Source organism: Callospermophilus lateralis, chromosome 7, assembly GCF_048772815.1.
Source record: "Callospermophilus lateralis isolate mCalLat2 chromosome 7, mCalLat2.hap1, whole genome shotgun sequence".
Taxonomy (NCBI): domain Eukaryota; kingdom Metazoa; phylum Chordata; class Mammalia; order Rodentia; family Sciuridae; genus Callospermophilus; species Callospermophilus lateralis.
The window spans coordinates 104,532,269-104,549,658 of record NC_135311.1 but is presented as its reverse complement, the minus strand read 5'-3'; the positions used below and the strand labels follow the sequence as shown (position 1 = coordinate 104,549,658).

Genomic DNA, 17,390 nt, shown 5'->3' with positions numbered 1-17,390 from the left:
ATGTACAAGGCACTGGGTTCGATCCTCAGCATCACATAAAAATAAATAAAATAAAGGTATTGTATCCAACTACAACTAGAAAAATATGTATTAAAAAAAGAAGGAGAAGCATTGTCTAAGCCTCCAGTTTGGGTGAGGGTCCTCCCCTGTATTCCCAGACCCCAATTATACTAGGTGGTCATTTTCCTCTTTTTTTTTTTTTTTTTTTGTGCTGGGGATTGAACGCAGGGTCTTGTGCATGCGAAGCAAGCACCTATCAACTGAGCTATATTCCCAGCCCCAACTTTCCTCGTCTTGACTCCTATCTTAATTTAATTGTAAGTTTTATCAGGTCATGTCTAGCACATCGTCCACCCCCAAGTCCCAGCACAGAGTTAGCATTTGGTGAGTGAGTGTCAAATTACTCATGAAATCCACCTACTTTCCTTTAGCTAAACTTAGTGTCTCTAGCCTGATGTTACTATAATAAACTGACCCCTCATTTTAAAGCCCAGCATTCCTTACCTCCCCATTCTCCCCAGTATCTAGCATTAGGGACTGGGCCATGTCATGCATTGAGAACTTTACATGACTTCACAGGTTTCTGGATCAGCTGATCTTTTGTGAATTTATAGCACTTCCTTAGCTCTACTTTCTAATCTGTATAGTGTAGATGATAGTGTTTAGTTTATAAGGATTAATGAGATAACCAATATAAAATGCTTATCCTTCCCCTCAGGCTGAGGATCAGCCCTATACACTCACCCTGCACTTGATGGTCTTGTTATTCTCATGGTATTTCCCTTGGTAATGAAGGATGACCTGTACTTTGTTGTTGCCAAAGCCACAGATGTCAGGTCCTGGAAATTAAATCCCAAAGCATGATTTCACATCAATTTCAGGCAGTTTGCCCAGTCCAAGGCCAAGATCCAAGACAGATACAGCCTGTGTGTTAATCAGTATGATCAGCAAGAAATACATGACATAATCTACTGTAGGAATATTTGAGAAAGATTTAATGAAAGGAATCTTTATAAAGGCAGGGTCAGGACATTGGGAAAGCTATAGTGCTATCTCAGGGCTAGGAAGTGGGCTTAGTCCCACCAAGGGCCTGAAGGGGTAAGGAGGAGGAGTTACCAGAGCTTGGAAAAAGAGTCCTGTGGAGAAGCAGCCAGGAGAAAAGGGTACTCTTAGTTGAGGGATACAGCTCTTTTCTGTCTCTCTGATGTTCTGCCAGGGATCCTATTGACCAAACCAACCGGAATCCCCTCCTGTGTCAGGCATTTTATACCATATCATTTAATTCTTACAAGTAGGTATTACTATCTCCACTTTTAGCTGGGAAAATTGTGTCTCCGAAAAGTTAAGCAGCTTGCCCAAGGTCAAATAGCTAATAAGAAGCCTTGCTGGGATTGAAATCACTGCCTACCTAGTTGCAGAGCCTTAGGGCCTTTCTACCTTGTGAAAACTCTCAGGGGAAATATTTATTGATCAGTAACTCTGAGCCCAGAGAACTTTATATGCCAAAGGTTCAGGAATAGACTTTAACCTAATTTTCAACTTCACCTTCTGAGTTAGTGTTCTCTGACTATCCAACACACACTAACACCCCTACAATGTGCTCTAGCTACATTGATGTTCTCACCATTTCTCTACTTCCATCTGAATTTTATGACTCAACTTTTGCACACATGCTTCCTCTGCCCTCATTACATACCCTCTACTTCCTTCCCTCCTTATTAAAATCTAATTCAATCTTCAAAGAACAATTAACATCTCCTCCAAAAGCCTCCAGTTGAATTGAATCATTCCAGGATCTCATTCTGTGATCTTATAGCACCTCATTAATATCTTTTAAAAAGTATGTCCTTCATTCTTCCTCCCTGAAAATCCCTTATGGGAGATTGAACTCAGGGGCACTTTATCACTAAGCTACATCCCCAACCCTTTTCTATGTTTGATTTAAGACAGAGTCTCACTAAATTGCTTAAGGCCTCACTAAATTGCTGAGGCTGGCCTTGAACTAGCTGTTCTCCAGCCTCATCCTCCAGAGAAGCTGGGATTACAGGTGTATATCTGAGAGTTTATTCCATCGGTTAAAAAATTATTCAATTGCCTGAAGGTGGATGGATGAAGTAGAAAAAACACAGGCTTTAGAGGCAAATGGACTGGGTTCAAGTTCTGGTTTCCCACTTACTCACTTTGGGCAAATTTCTTGCCTGAAAGAAAACCCAATCTTGTAGGGTTGTTTGAGGATCAGATAAATAACGTACACATAAAAGGGAAAAAAATCACATTTTTATTATTTCCAATTTCCCTACTACTACCACTGTGTACACATACATTTCTTGTGAGAAGGGTAAATTCTGAAGAAAGAAAAATGAGCAAAGACACATAATTTTGACAACCAGTGATGCTATAAGAATGAAGGACATATTTTTTAAAAGATATTAATGAGGTGCTATAAGATCACAGAATGAGCTCTGAATAAGAGATCAAATGACAAAAAAACTAAGTAGGAAAAGGGAAGGATGCAGAGCACAGTGTCTCATTGTAGTAATAGCTTTTGAGACTGTCTATATTGTTTATGACACTTCTATCCTCACCCCCAACCCAGGAGTATTGGAAATCAAATCCAGGACATTGAACATGCTGGGCAAGCACCTCAACCACTAAGATACAGTTCCAGTTCCCTTCTCTTTCCCCTGTGCTATAAATTTGCAATACCAGGCACCTCCCCACCTCTTTGGTCTATTTTTATTAACATTTAGGTTTAGAGTTGCTTTTTTCGTGTCCTGTTGAAGAGTCCTACTGCACAGGTGGCGTGAAGCTATCACATTACAAATTTTTGTTCCAGGTCAACGTAAATCTTTTCAATAACCACAGTAGTTCTTATTTCACTTAGTACCTTGTAGGACTGACAGCAACTGCTTTCAGAGAGCTTACCAAACATGATGTAATACTCAGATTCTGAATGCATATCCTCTTGGTTCAGGGTGGCAGGAAATAGTTTCACATACCCACCACCGCAATCAATGCCTTGCTCATGTTTTACTGAAAACTGAACCACCAAGGTCTCATTCTCATTGCTGAACGGTTTAAACCTTGTTGAAAGGGCATAAAACTTGGCATCTTCACTGGTCTGGAGACCTAAAAACAGAGAGCATAGAGACTTTAGGATTAAATGACCAAAAAGCAACCAGAGAGACTCATCACTTGATCTAACCAATCTCTGGTATTTTCTCACACACAGTAGCTGTGCTGAAAGTTTTACACTTGTAATCTCATTCAAGCCTTAGAACAATCCTGCAAAATGGGTATAGTCTGGAGGGTGAGTTCTGGGGAAGTCAAAAGACCTGCATTGGACCACATGCCTGATAAAGAATCAAGCTGGAAGTTTTAGCCACATTTGACAAATGCTTTCTTTCCTTCTATCCAAGCTACCTCTGCTTTTCAAGAGATATTTAAACACTGCTCTGTAGCTTTACAAAACAAGGCCCTTTTTTTTTTTTTTTTTTTTTTTGAGACACCTCCTTTCCCTGCCCCACCCAGGCCAAAATGAGGCTCTGCCATGCACAAGGGCTGAGGTTAAAAGAGGCCCTGCAGGGGCAGGGGCTGTGGCCTAGTGGTAGAGTGCCTGCCTTACACATGTAGGGTATTAGATTCCAGCCTCAGCACCAGATAAAAACAAATAAACAAAGATATTGTGTCCATCTACAACTAAAAAAATGTTTAAAGAGAGAGACCCTGCATCAACTCTTAGATCAAATGATCATCGTTGTATTGTTGACTGAACACTTAATTTTTTTAAAATACTTTTTTAGTTGTAGTTGGACACAATATCTCTATTTTATTTATTGTTATGTGGTGCTGAGGATGGAACCCAGTGCCTTGCGCGAGCTAGGTGAGTGCTCTACCGCTGAGCCACAACCCCAGCCCCTGAACACTTAATCTTTACCAGACAATATGTTCATTCATGTGTGTTATTGCACTTAATCCTCATAAAAACCTCATTAGTTGGGCTCTACTAATGTCGCCACATTGTCATAAAATTGATGAGGCCATTTCACTTGTCCAGGATCACCCAACCAATCCTTCTAATTCCAGAACCCCCAGCCTCCACTTCAAGTCTTTTACCTCCTCCCTCTTCAGCAAATATCACGGTGGTCAGGGATCTTAGAGTCTTTCTAGTCTAACCACATTACTTTACTGATGAGGAAAACATGCTCCAGCGAAGAAAGGTTACTTATTCAAGTCACACAGTCACAAATGACAGACAAGCCAAATCTCCCGGCTCCCAGGCCAGTAGTCTTTATTATGCTACGCTGCTGCCCAGCTGACTGGTGATGGCTCTGCCTCTTTAACTCTCTGAGTCTCATTTCCTCATTAACAAAATGTGGATAATTATTTCTGTCTCACAGAGTTCCTGGTGAAGGTCAAGTGAGCAAGAGATGCGAGAAGTACTTATAAACTGTCAACACAAATCCCATAAGTCTTATAAAGAATTGGTTCATGCAGCGTGCTTTTGGAGACAAAATCATTCCTGTATGTTAGACTCTGCAGTCTTGTTCAGTATTAATTTATCTCTTAGCTTTCCATGTACTTTTAACTTCTTTATCTCTAATTGAAATTCCCATTATATTTTAACATAAAATACTCCCCACCTTTTTCAAATTTCCAAGTTAATAAATCCAATATTTCTATTTTTTTTTAAAGCTATCAACATCCAATGTAAGGGGCTATCACGATTCATGCTCGCTCAGGGTCTTTACTTCATGAGCTCACAGTTCTCTCTACTTCCCTGAGTCACTCTCTGGTGAATTTAGGTTTATTTCTGTCCCTTTGAGTAATTTTTAAGCTCCTGAAGAACAGGGCCATCTTTATATTCCCAGCATCTAGGACAGGGCCTGGAATAGAGGAAATGCTCAATAAATGTGTATTGAATTATTAGAAGGATGATAGGTTCTGATTCAGGTAAGTTCCCTCAAGCATTTATTGCACACCAGGCTCTTTGATAAGTACTTCCTTGTCTGACATCATATTAAGAACTGTGCACATTTTTATTCTATGATGACTACTACTACTACTATTTTGCAGTACTAGAGATTGAACCCAGGAGTGCTCTACCATTTAACTACACCCCAGGCCTTTTGTTTTTTAGAGACAGGGTCTCACTCAGTTGCCCCAGCTGGCCTCGAACTTGTGATCCTCCTGCCTCAGTCTCCCCAGTTACTGGGATTACAAATATATGCCATTATGTGTGGCCTGTTCTCATTTTAAAGAGATTTTTTTTTTTGTACTGGGGGTTGAACTAAGGGGCACTTGACCACTGAACCACATCCCCAGCCCTATTTTGTATTTTTATTTAGAGACAGGGTCTCACTGAGTTGCTTAGTGCCTCACTTTAGCTGAGGCTGGCTTTGAACTTGTGATCCTCCTGCCTTGGCCTCCTGAGCTGCTGGAGTTACAGGCATGTGCCACCCTGCCCAGCTAAAGAGAATTTAAAAGAGATCTTTCTTCAAAGATCTCAGGGAGGGGAGCAGTTAGAGAAGCCAGGAAAGACTTCCTTGGAGGAAGGAGTGGCACAGGATCAGAAAAGCAAGTTTTTTTTTTGTTTTGTTTGTTTTTTGTGTTTTTTTGTTTAAAGAGAGAGAGAGAATTTTTATTTATTTTTTAGTTTTTCGGCGGACACAACATCTTTGTTTGTATGTGGTGCTGAGGATCGAACCCGGGCCACACGCATGCTAGGCGAGCGCGCTACCGCGTGAGCCACATTCCCAGCCCAGAAGAGCAAGTTTTGAGGCTCTGTTCTGCCAAACTCTGCCTGATTCAGTTCCCCTTCACCAAGCCTTTTTCATACCCCGGGGACCTTCCAGACAACCAAAAGGAATCTGAAGAGCTTGAGTGGGATGAGATGTGAAGGATGACAACTGAGAGTGAAATGATAAGAGATGGGTGGCTATGCAGACTACCCTACTGGGGTCACCATGGCACAGGTGTCTGTCCCATGGGTCACTCAGTCTCTAATTCTCTAGAAGCAATTCTCCAGAGTGGATTTAAATAAGATTTAAAATGCTCAAACCAGTTTATAATGCTCTCCTTCAGTAAACATGAAAATGAGATGCATAACAGTAGCCAGGAAGGAGAAGACGGGAAATCACTGCAGAGAATGATCAATGAATTCTATTTATAGACAAAAGCTTTCTGAGACCCAAAACCCATGCTGACAGCTCTAGTCCTCAGAGCTCACTCTTTCTTCACAATACTATTTGTCCTTAAAATGGCTCTGTCTAATGAACATGGCAGGTGATGATACTGTCTCCTAAAATCAAGGCTCAGAGAAGTAAAAAGACTTGTTCTAATTGTATAGCTAGTAGGTGATAGGAGTTAGCCCTAGGTCTGTTCTGCTCCACTATCTACAATACTAAACTTCTCTAGGGAAGAGAAACATTTGGATATTATGCAGAACTTTCTTCTGCTTCAAGTGCAGAGTGCTACTTGAAAAATCCTAGGTGGGGTGGGAAAGCAGCATAGTCCGAGTAATGAACAGTTTCTGAAGCCAGACCCACAATCAGATCTCAGTCCTACCCGTTGGCAGCTGGTTATATGGATTTGAGCTCATAACCCAACCTCTCCTAGACTCATTTGCAAAACTGGGAAAATAATAGTGACCACCTCATAAAGTTGTTAGAAGGATTAATGGGAATAATATGTGTAAGGACCTAGTTTTAAATGCCTATTATTCAATGAATGGATATTATTATTTTAGTGGAAAGTTAATCCTTTTCCATTTACTAATTTTTTTTTCCTTTTAGTCATGGGAATTGAACCCAAGGGTATTCTACCACTGAGCTACATTCCCAGTCCTTTTTATTTTTTATTATGTTGCTAAAGCTGGCCTCGAATTTGTGATCCTATGGCCTCAGCCTCCAGAGTCACTGGGATTAGGTATGTACCACCCTGCCTGGTCTCCATCTTCTAATTTTTTAAGTAAGAGAAATGAATTGATAGTCAGAAATAAAAACAATTGCATAAAAGTCAGAATTTTCTCATTCAATTGGTGCATTCCTGAATTCCAGTATTTACCTTTATCTTTTTCTTGGTCTCCATAAAATTTTCCTGCCGTAAGCTGAAATTTACCATAATCCGGCCGATGTTTAGATTCTACCCATCGTTTTTTCCATTCATCTGTGGAGTAAAGGAGAAAAAAAAAAAGCAACATATTAAACTTATTTGTGACTGGGTGTGGTAGTACACATTTGTAACCCCAGCTACTTGGGAGGCTGAGGCAAGAGTATCACAAATTTGAGAGGAGCCTGGGAAATGTAATAAAACCCTGACTCAAAGTAGCATTAAAATGGTTGGAGATTAGATCAATTCTTGTCTAGTGTGTGGGAATCCATAGGTTCAATCCCCAGTACTACAAAAAAAAAAAAAAAAAATGAAAAAAATTGTTTTTTGTTAGAAAATAAAATGCAGCCAATGCTGATCAAGTCTTATGGAAAGGGTAAGAGTATAACAGAGGATGACTCCAATATTCCTGAAATCCCCTCACTATACAATGCCTAAGATCTTACTCTTCAGGCATTACCACATGAAGTGGCTTAAATACCAAGTATGTGAGTAATTTATATATAATGCCTTACTCTATCATCTTTTATGACAGTTAAATTCTAAAGACCACCATGGAAATATGGTTGAAGGGCATGAAATATTTGTTCTCATAAAAGTAGATAGAAAAAAACGTGCTTAGGAGGCTAAGTCATACGTACTTACGTTTAGCAAAGCAAAATAATAAAATTAGCTTACCAAGTAAAGAGATTAGCAGTAACATTTTATACTTCTTGAATTAGTAATGATGATAATGAACAATCAATTTCCATTTACCCTCTTTTGTTGCTTAAACTTTTTAGACTCTCCCTTATGGTTTCAAGGAGATGCTGATAAATATGTTTTGTTTTGGCACAGATGGCATGCAGACAAAGAGGCATTCTTCTTGGGACCTGGCACTCCATCCAAACATTCATTGCCTTTGTGATTTTATGCTTCAGAGTTGCTGACTCCCACTTCCTGGGCCCACCATGGTCCCAGAGTCACAGGGCAATTTGGCAACTTGAGATAGAAAAGGCCTTGGAGGTAGCCTTATTTCATCTCCTCCCTGCAGCTGAATGGATATTTCTCAAATTCCACTCCCAATATCTCAGCCTTAGCTCTACCCATGAAAATCCTGAACCAACATACACCCATTAAGGCCACTGTGAGCTGCTCTGTCAGCTACTGTTACTCAAGCCTGATGACTCAACTACTTCCTTTCATGAAACCCAAGGGCCTTGGGCTTGCTTTTGAAGGAGTTAAGAATATTCCACCCTAAAATATGCTGCTCTAGCATATTGAATGGGTTGAATTAAAGACATTTAAAAACAGCAGGTGCAAGAAGATCACTCTGACCTTCACTCTTTTCCTTAAAAATAGGAATAAGGGCTGGGGTTGTGGCTCAGCAGTAGAGTTCACCTAGCGCATGTGAAGCATTGGATTCGATCCTCAACACCACAAAAAAATTAATTAATTAATTAATTAAAGGTATTGTGTCCAACTACAACATATATATATATATATATATATATTTTTTTTTAAACCACAGGAATAAAATTCTCATGTGAAAAATGTCTTGCTGTGCATGGTGGCGCACGCCTGTAATCCCAGCACCCTGGAGGCTGAGGCAAAAGTATTGCTAGTTCAAAGCCAGCCTCAGCAATTTATCAAGCACCTAAGCAACTCAGTGAGACTCTTCTCTAACTAAAATATAAGAAAGGTCTGGGGATGTGGTTCAGTGGTTAAGTGCCCCTGGGTTAAATCCCTGGTACCAAAAAATATATATGTGTGTGTGTGTGTGTGTGTGTGTGTGTGTGTGTGTGTATTCACTATATATGAAGATAGAAATGGAACCTCATGAAAATCTGGACAAACAAACCTCATTACACCAAACTTTATCTTCCTAGTCACTTCCCTACCCGATTCACTTCCCTACCAAACTCCTTTGCCTTATCACATTTCACAACCTATTACTTGTCCAATTCAGTGTTTAAGAGATTAATTTTACAACCAACAATATAAATTAAAGAAAAAAAGATTAAAAAAAAAAAAGATTAATTTTGCTCCTTTGCATTTTCACTTCTTTATGAGCAATCCCATGCCACATAAAACATGTATTAAGTGCCCAGCACGGTGGAATACACGTATAATACCAGCAACTTGCAAATTCAGGGCCAGTCTCAGCAACTTAGCAAGGTCCTAAGCAATTTAGTGAGACCTTGTCTCAAAATAAAAAATAAAAAGAGCTGGGGAGGAGCGGGGGGTTGTGGTTCAGTGGTAGAGCACTTGTCTAGCATGTGTGAGGCACTGGGTTCGATTCTCAGCACCACATATAAATAAAAATGGATAAAAAAATAAAGCTCCTAAACATCTAAGAAGTGCCCCTGGTTTCAAGTCCCAGTACAAAACAAACATGAGTTGAGTAAATTTGTATGCTTTTCTCCTGTTATTCTGTTTTACATCAATTTAATTCTTAGTCTCAGCAAGGACAGCCAAAAAACCTAAAAGGGGATTAGGGGTATAGCTCAGTGGTAGAGAGTTTATCTAGCATGAGCAAGACCCTGGTTCAATCCCTAGCACCACAAAACCAAAGCCTCTAAGGGAAGAAAGAAAATTTTCCTTCCCCCAATACTTCATTGTTTTCTCTGTCTCTCTCAAAGTCTCAGTATTTGATAGCCTTGGTGCCCACCTCTCTCTCCCTCCTAAGAGAGTGGTGTCACGAGTTTCTGCCTAAAATTGCTGTGGCTTGTATGAAGTAGACCTTATTTCTCTGACCATAGTTGATCCAATGAAGGATAAATATTGATGCCAAAGTCAAAAGATCGATGCTAAAGCCAAAGATATATGTTAGGACCTCATGTGACACCCTGAAAACTTCACCTTACTCACATTCTTGGACGATGCTAGGAGATAGGTACTCTTTGTTCCATTTGGCACCTTGTTAGTGGTGGACCTAATAAGTGGTAGAATCAGTTCTGTCTGGCTTGTATAATTGTCTTTCCTCTGAAAGAAGAAAGAGATACAAGGAAAAGTGCTATGCAGGAAAAAAAAAGTGTTATAATTTATAATAGCTACTAAAAATATTTTTAAAGAGAACTATTTAAAACAAAAGAAAAAATAGATACTATTTAGCAGCCATATGTAGGCATTGTGCTGAGTGCTTTATATGCATTATCTCATTGTGTTCTCATAATAGTCCTGTGATGAATGTCCTGTTTTTTTCCCCCATTAAAAGATGATGAAACTGAAGTTTAGAATCTTGCCTAAGAGCCCAGTTAGTAAGTAAGTGAGCAGCTTACCCAGGTCTATGCAACACTAAAATCTGTACTTTTAGCTAGACTAGACTACTTAAAATAGTCTAGACTCTAGACTCTATATATTTCCCTAAGATCAAACATGTGAAAAGCCCTTTATAACCTAAAGAGTGTGCAACCTGTGTAAGAGTCAACTGTGGCATTTTATAGTTGTGATATATAATTTGTGTATAATTTTAGTAAAGTCTATCTTCCTACTGGACTGGTAAGTTACATAATGATTTTGTTGCCCATTGTGTCCTAGTACCTAGCACACAGTAAATTGTTAAAAAAAATTGTTGAATGCCTGAATGGATGTGTCATTATGCTTTTTGCCTAAACCATAAGGTTCTCAGCCTTGCAAATAGAATAATGCATTTATTCATCCATCCGACAAATATTAATTGAATTTAACCAGTATGTAGAGACGATTGTACAATCTTGGCCTTGAACTTTATGGTAGAAGATATTAGAACAGAAGTCCAGACTTCCCATCTCAAATTATTTTTCAGGTTAAAGAGTACGGATGCAATTCAAACCTGACACAATTTAGGGTATCTAAAATAAGAAGCCTCTCTTTTTTTAGGAGAATAAAGTCATATGATTAATAAAGTTCCATTTTATTGCCTTATAATTTTCCTTTTTAACTTTATAATGTCTTAACATCATGAAAGACTCAAGCCAGAATGACTCTCAGTGGTCATTTAATCTAACTTCTTTACATTATATAAAGGAAAACAGAAGCCCACAGAAGGAAGTAACTTGCTTATGGACACATAGTTACCAGTTGCAAATCTGAGACTAGAATCTAGTACTTCTGCACTCTGGCTCTGGGCTCATTTGTTCCTTCATTCAACAAATGAATATTAGTCATTCACTTTGTGCCAGGGATTAGGTACACAGACATGAAAATCTGACAAGGCCCCTTCAGGGACCTATGAGCCTTGGGGAGTTCAGGGAATCTGGTAGAAGAAACATACAAGTAAACAATTTAAACAGTAAACAAGTAGACAAGTGAAGCAATAGTGTGGTTAGGGTAGGTTAAGGAAGCAGAGGGTAGTAACATCCAGGAAAACATCTACTTCTCCCAGGCATCAGAGAGGACTTCAGAGGAGGCTTGTTGAAGAAAGAATTAAAAGGGCAGAAAGGCGAGGAGAGGGTATTCCAAAGAGAATGTCTTGCATGTACAAAAGCCCAGAGGCTTGAAGCAGCATTGTGTTTCAGGGTAACTATAAAAACTGTATAGTTTTTTAGGGAAGAGGAGAAGAGAAAGAGCCATATCAAGGAGAGCTCTGGAGACCGAGGTAACAGTAGATTAACTAAAGTTGAATGCTGCCATTTCTTCCCAATGCTGCCATTTCTTCCAACCTGATAAATCTTCCCTTTAAATTGGTCAGATATCGATAGGTCTACAGAGACCTCTCCAGCAAAAACTAATGTGTTTGGGAGCTGGCACATCTGGCTGATAAATGCACATAATTACACTCAAATAATCATACTCGAATCTGTAGAGAGAAGCAAGGAGGCCATATAAACATAGTTCCTCTCTAAACATAGTCCCCTATAATTGTACCTCCCAATCATCTGGCTTGTGATATAGCTCAAATCAACAGACTGACTAGGGACTCAGCTCTGCCACCAGCTTTAGCAATATTTAATTTAATTTATTTATTTATTTATTGATATTAGGTATTTAACCTGGGGGTACTTAACCACTGAGCCACATCTCCAGTCCTTTTTATTTTTTTTATTTTGAGACAAGTTCTCACTAAGTTGCTTAGGGCCTCATTAAGTTGCTGAGGCTGGCCTGGAACTTGTAATCCTCCTGCCCCAGCCTCCCAAATCGCTGGAATTACAAATATGCTTACACATCTGGCTTCGGCAGTATTTTTAACTTTTTTGTAACTCAGATTCCTCATCTGTACAAAAGTTACCTAACTCATAGAGTTTCTGGGATAATTAAATGAAATAGCACACAGCCCAGTTGTAGGCAGGCAAGGGCTCAATCAACACCAGTGGTGTTATATCTGCATATGTGTGTATATATGTATACAAAGTTTCATAACATCAAAGGTAAAGATAAATAAATATTTTTAGATTTGAAGATAAAAGTTGTGTCTTCCCCAGCATCTAGTCCTGAGCCAGAATAGATCCTTTAGAAGAAGTTTCAATAATTAGATAAAAATACAGATTTGCTGTATTTATTCAAAATTGTAAGATCTTATTCAACTGAAGAGAATTTGTTAGACAATCTAACCCTTACCTCTTCAGGTGCCAATATTTTACCTACCATTTTCAGTAAAACATGATAAAAGATACTAGTCTCTTGTGTACAGAATTCTAATAAAAAATGTAAACTTTTTAAAGACTCAAACTGTCTTTCAATCTATAATGTACAGCAGAGATGTAGGTCTGGTTTTCAAGTTTTTCAGTCTCCACTGTCCCTTTTCTGCTTAGAACACTCACTTCTCCCTGAGATTAAGGTGTTTGCCTCTAGCCACTGACTGAGCTGTTGTATATGACTTGGGCAATTCCTTTTCTGCATCTGTGTCTTCATCTATTTAAAAAGTATTATATTTAAACTCTTTAAAGAAAGGAACACTGGCCAGGTGCAGTACCCAACGCCTGTAATCCCAATGGCTAGGGAGACTGAGACAGAAGGATCACAAGTTCAAAGCCAGCCTCAGCAAGGCACTAAACAACTCAGTGAGACCCTCTCTCTAAATAAAATACAAAAAATAGGGCTGGGGATGTGGCTCAGTGGTTGAATGCCCCTGAGTTCAATCCCTGGTACCAAAAAGAAAGAAAGGCAGGCAGGCAGGCAGGCAGGCAGGGTGTTGGGGTGCACACCTGTAATCCCAGCAATCTGAGAGACTGAAGTAGAGGATTGCATGTTTGAGGAGAGCCTCAGCAATTTAGTGAGACCTTGTCTTGAAAAAAAAAAAAAAAATGGGCCAGGATGTAGCTCAATGGTAGAGTGTCCCTGGGTTCCAATCCAGTACCACAGAAAAATAAAAATAAAGAAAGGAACCCTGTTTACATAGTAAGTGCTCAACAAATGTTTATCAAGTAATGGATTGGCATGAGGACCCAATTAGTTAAGATAATAAAAATAATTATTTTGCTATCATTGAACAAGAGCTTCTAGTAGAACTTCCACTTCTCTTGGAGGTTGTCATTTCTGATCCACTGTATCTTAGCCAAGTTTGCTAGGAAAGTGGACATTAAATAAGAGCCTATATGCTTGCAAAAGGAAAAATTACTAGTTTTTCACTTAAATATTTGCAGAGCACCTTTTCTGTGCTGCCTGAGTGCTAGATGCCAGGGTACTAATGTGAACAAGACATAATTCTTTGAACTCTCAAACCCTCAAGGAGGTTATAGTCTAATGAGAGACATCTAATTTTCTTATTTTATATTTCTTTTTTCTTTTTCTTTTCAGTACTGGATATTGAACCCAGGGATGTTCTACCAGTGAGCTACATTTCTAGTCCTTTTTTGTTGTTTTGTTTTGTTTTGTTGGTACCAGGAATTGAACTCAGGGGCACTCGACCATGAGCCATATCTCCAACCCTATTTTGTATTTTATTTAGAGACAGGGTCTCACTGAGTTGCTTAGTGCCTCGCTGTTGCAGAGGCTGGCTTTGAACTTGCTAGACTCCTGCCTCAGCCTCCTGAGTCGCTGGGATTATAGGAGTTCACCACCATACCCATTGTAGTCCACTTTCTTGAGGGAAGATTATCTACATAAATTATTTGAAATACATCTGTACAAAAATTTTGTATTGGGCTGGGGTTGTAGCTCAATGGTAGAGCTCACACACTTGTCTAGCACATGTGAGACACTGGGTTCGATCTCCAGCACCACATAAAAATAAATAAATAAAACAAAGGTATTGTGTCCATCTACAATTTTAAAAAATTGTGTTTTGTCCTCATTTATTTATTTATTCTATCATTTCATTATATTAGTATGAACTAATGGATATTATTTTATACTTAGAGTTATAATCTAACCCAATACCACATTATTTTGTTGCTCAATGTCTTTAGCTATTGGGAATTTTTTTTTTCAGAACTGGGAATTGAATTATAGTATGATGTAGTGCTATGAACTTCATCCTCAACTCTCATTTTTAAATTTTTTCCCATATTTGTATTGGTACATTATAATAATACATAGTGGTAGGATTTGTTGTTATATATTCATACATGCACACACTCTAACTTGGCCAATATCATTCCCTAGCATTTCCTCTTTCTTAAAGTTCTTTTTAAATATTTTATTTTTATGTGGTGCTGAGGATCAAACCCAGTGCCTCACTCATGCTAGGCAAGCGCTCTACCTCTGATCCACAACTCCAGCCCTCCTCTTTCTTAAATTTTATTTTGAGACAGTGTCTTGCTGAATTGCCCAGGTGGGACTTGAAATTACTATCCTCCAACCTTAGCCTCCCCAGAAACTGGCATTACAGGCCGAATTATGCCACCATACAATTCTGCTGCCATTACAAATTCTTCCAGTTGATTCTTGTGTCCCTTTGACATTCTCCTATGGTTTTGTTTTTTGAACACCTCCTTACTTTCTGAAACTATAAAATACTCAGAGGTCATCATGCATATTCCCTTCCCAGTCCTAGAATCAGACATTTCTTTAAGGAGGCCTAGTTTCTTTTATTAGATAATGGCATTATAAACCATAAAATGGGCTCTGGGTGTCATTAATTTTTTTAAAGTATTTTTTTTTTTAAAGAGAGAGTCGGGGAGAGAGAGAGAATTTTTTTTTAATATTTATTTTTTAGTTCTCGGCGGACACAACATCTTTGTTTGTATGTGGTGCTGAGGATCGAACCCGGGCCGCACGCACACCAGGCGAGCGCGCTACCGCTTGAGCCACATCCCCAGCCCTTAAAAGTGTTTTAATTACAGTATAACATTTATTCAGGTAAGAGGACAAATCATAAGAGTATTGCTTGATGATAATGATGATGTGTGTATGTTGCTTGGGATCAAACCTGGGGCTCACATAAGTTAGGCAAATACTCTCCACTAAGTGATATCCCCATTCTCATTTAATGATTTTTTTTTCCACTGGAGATTGAACCCATGGGTACTTTACCACTGAGCTATATCTCTAGTCCTTTTTATTTTGAGTCAGGGTCTTGCTAAATTGCTTAGGACCTCATTAAATTATTGAGACTGGCCTTGAACTTGCAATCCTGCCTCAGCCTCTAGAGTTGCTGGGATTACAAGCATACTCCATTACATCCAGCTCACTTAATGAAATTTTAAGACAAATTTACCCAAAGACCTGAAGTTACAATTCCAAAGTCTCACTTCATACCATTCTAATATCCTCTACTCTGCCTTTCCCATGACATTATAAAACAAGGAGAAGAGAGAAAAACTCTAATCATCCTTTGAATATTTCCTCTTTTCCTCCTTCCATTTATTCATTAGTGTTTATTGAGGGCTTATTAAGCACTAGACAGGGAACAGAATAAAGTTCCTCCTTCATAGAATTTATATTCTAATTGGAGTTTATTGTTCTAATTAATTGACAAACTTTAAACAAAATAGCATATAAATATGTAATATAATATCAGGTAACAACAAGAGTGATAAGGGGGATGAGGTTGTTTGTAGCTCAGTGTACAGCACTTGTCTAGCATGTGTGAGGCACTGGGTTCAGTCCTCAGCACCACATAAAAATAAATAAATAGACTAAATGTGATGGTGCACACCTGTAATCCCAGCCGTTTGGGAGGCTGAGATAGGAGGATCGTGAGTTCAAAGCCAGCCTCAGCAAAAGCAAGGTGCTAAGCAATTCAATGAGATCCAGTCTCTAAATAAATAAAATACAAAATAGGGCTGGGGATGTGGCTCAGTGGTTTAGTGCCTCTGAGTTCGATCCCTGGTATAACCTCCCCCAAATAAATAAATAAATAAATGTATTGTGTCCATTTACAAATAAAACAATTAAAAAAAATAAGGAGTGATAATGTGCCATTTTAGATAGGGGCAGCCAGACCCTGTGCTGAGATGATATTTGATCAGTGATTGAAGAGTGAGCCATATTCCAGGTGAGCTACATGAGCAGAACACCAGAGAGAAGGAAGAAGGGAAGGGAGCTGGCACTTCCTACGTACCAGGCACTGTGCAATATGGTTTCCATATCTCATTTCATTCAGTTCTCACAGTGCCTTTCAAAGGAGGTAAGGTAATCGCCTCCATTTCACGGACACTCGGATAGGTTAATAAATTACCCAAGGTCACCCACTTAGCAAATGGCAGAATCAGGACTTGAAGGCTCATCTGTCTGCTCCAAGGCCCTCATTTTGCCTTCTCATCCCTGTGAGCTCCAGAGAGATCCTTGCCATCAGTTTGTACTTGAGACCTGGAAAGGCCAGCTGGATGGGGCCTCTTTGGTTTGGGCATCTTTCCAGGGCAATTCTTCCCCAGTCTCAGCATGTCCAAGTATCCCCGAATCACAGATGGTCTCAATTGCTTATCAGTCGGAGGCCTGAACAGCAGGGTGTTCCTCAGCCCTGCTGGGCTGTCCTCAGTGTGTCTGTGCCAGCTGGGCACAGAGGCCCTTTGTCTCAGAATGTCTCTTCAGCCAAGTTTTCATGGTCAAGTCTGGGAGCTAACAGAATTAACATTCACAAACACACACCTTGTGACTCCTGCATCATTCAGCTCCTCATTTGAATTCCAGTTTCTTTCTGCCTGATTTTGTGTTTTGACAATGGTCACTGCTGTCACCATTAGTCTTCCACTCATATCTTTTTGTATCATCAACTCGATGATTCTCCAATTCAATCTACTAACATTCTTGCATATTTTAATGTGCCAGTCCCTATGCAAGTTCTGGGATTCCTAAAGCTCCTGTTGTCCCTGAAGCCACTACTATTATGACCTGATGAACATCAGACATGGCACTTGATTCAGTGGCCAACAAATTATATATGAAGGCAGGAGACTTGGGTTCAGCAAGCATTTCTGTGGCCGATTTATTATGCCTTG

General features: G+C 39.3%; 1 protein-coding gene across 1 annotated transcript in view; it reads right to left on the bottom strand.

The window, feature by feature from the left end:
* Nucleotides 1–16,835, bottom strand: part of LOC143404470 (calreticulin-like) — a 28,800-nt gene extending 11,965 nt beyond the window's left edge. Inside the window, exons 1-5 of the mRNA XM_076862590.1 lie at nt 16,725–16,835; nt 9,761–9,770; nt 7,066–7,167; nt 2,926–3,129; nt 745–839 (exon numbers count right to left, since the gene is read on the bottom strand). Coding sequence (XP_076718705.1) covers nt 745–839; nt 2,926–3,129; nt 7,066–7,167; nt 9,761–9,770; nt 16,725–16,835 — 522 coding nt within the window. The remainder of the gene's footprint in view (nt 1–744; nt 840–2,925; nt 3,130–7,065; nt 7,168–9,760; nt 9,771–16,724) is intronic.
* Nucleotides 16,836–17,390: the final 555 nt, after the last annotated feature.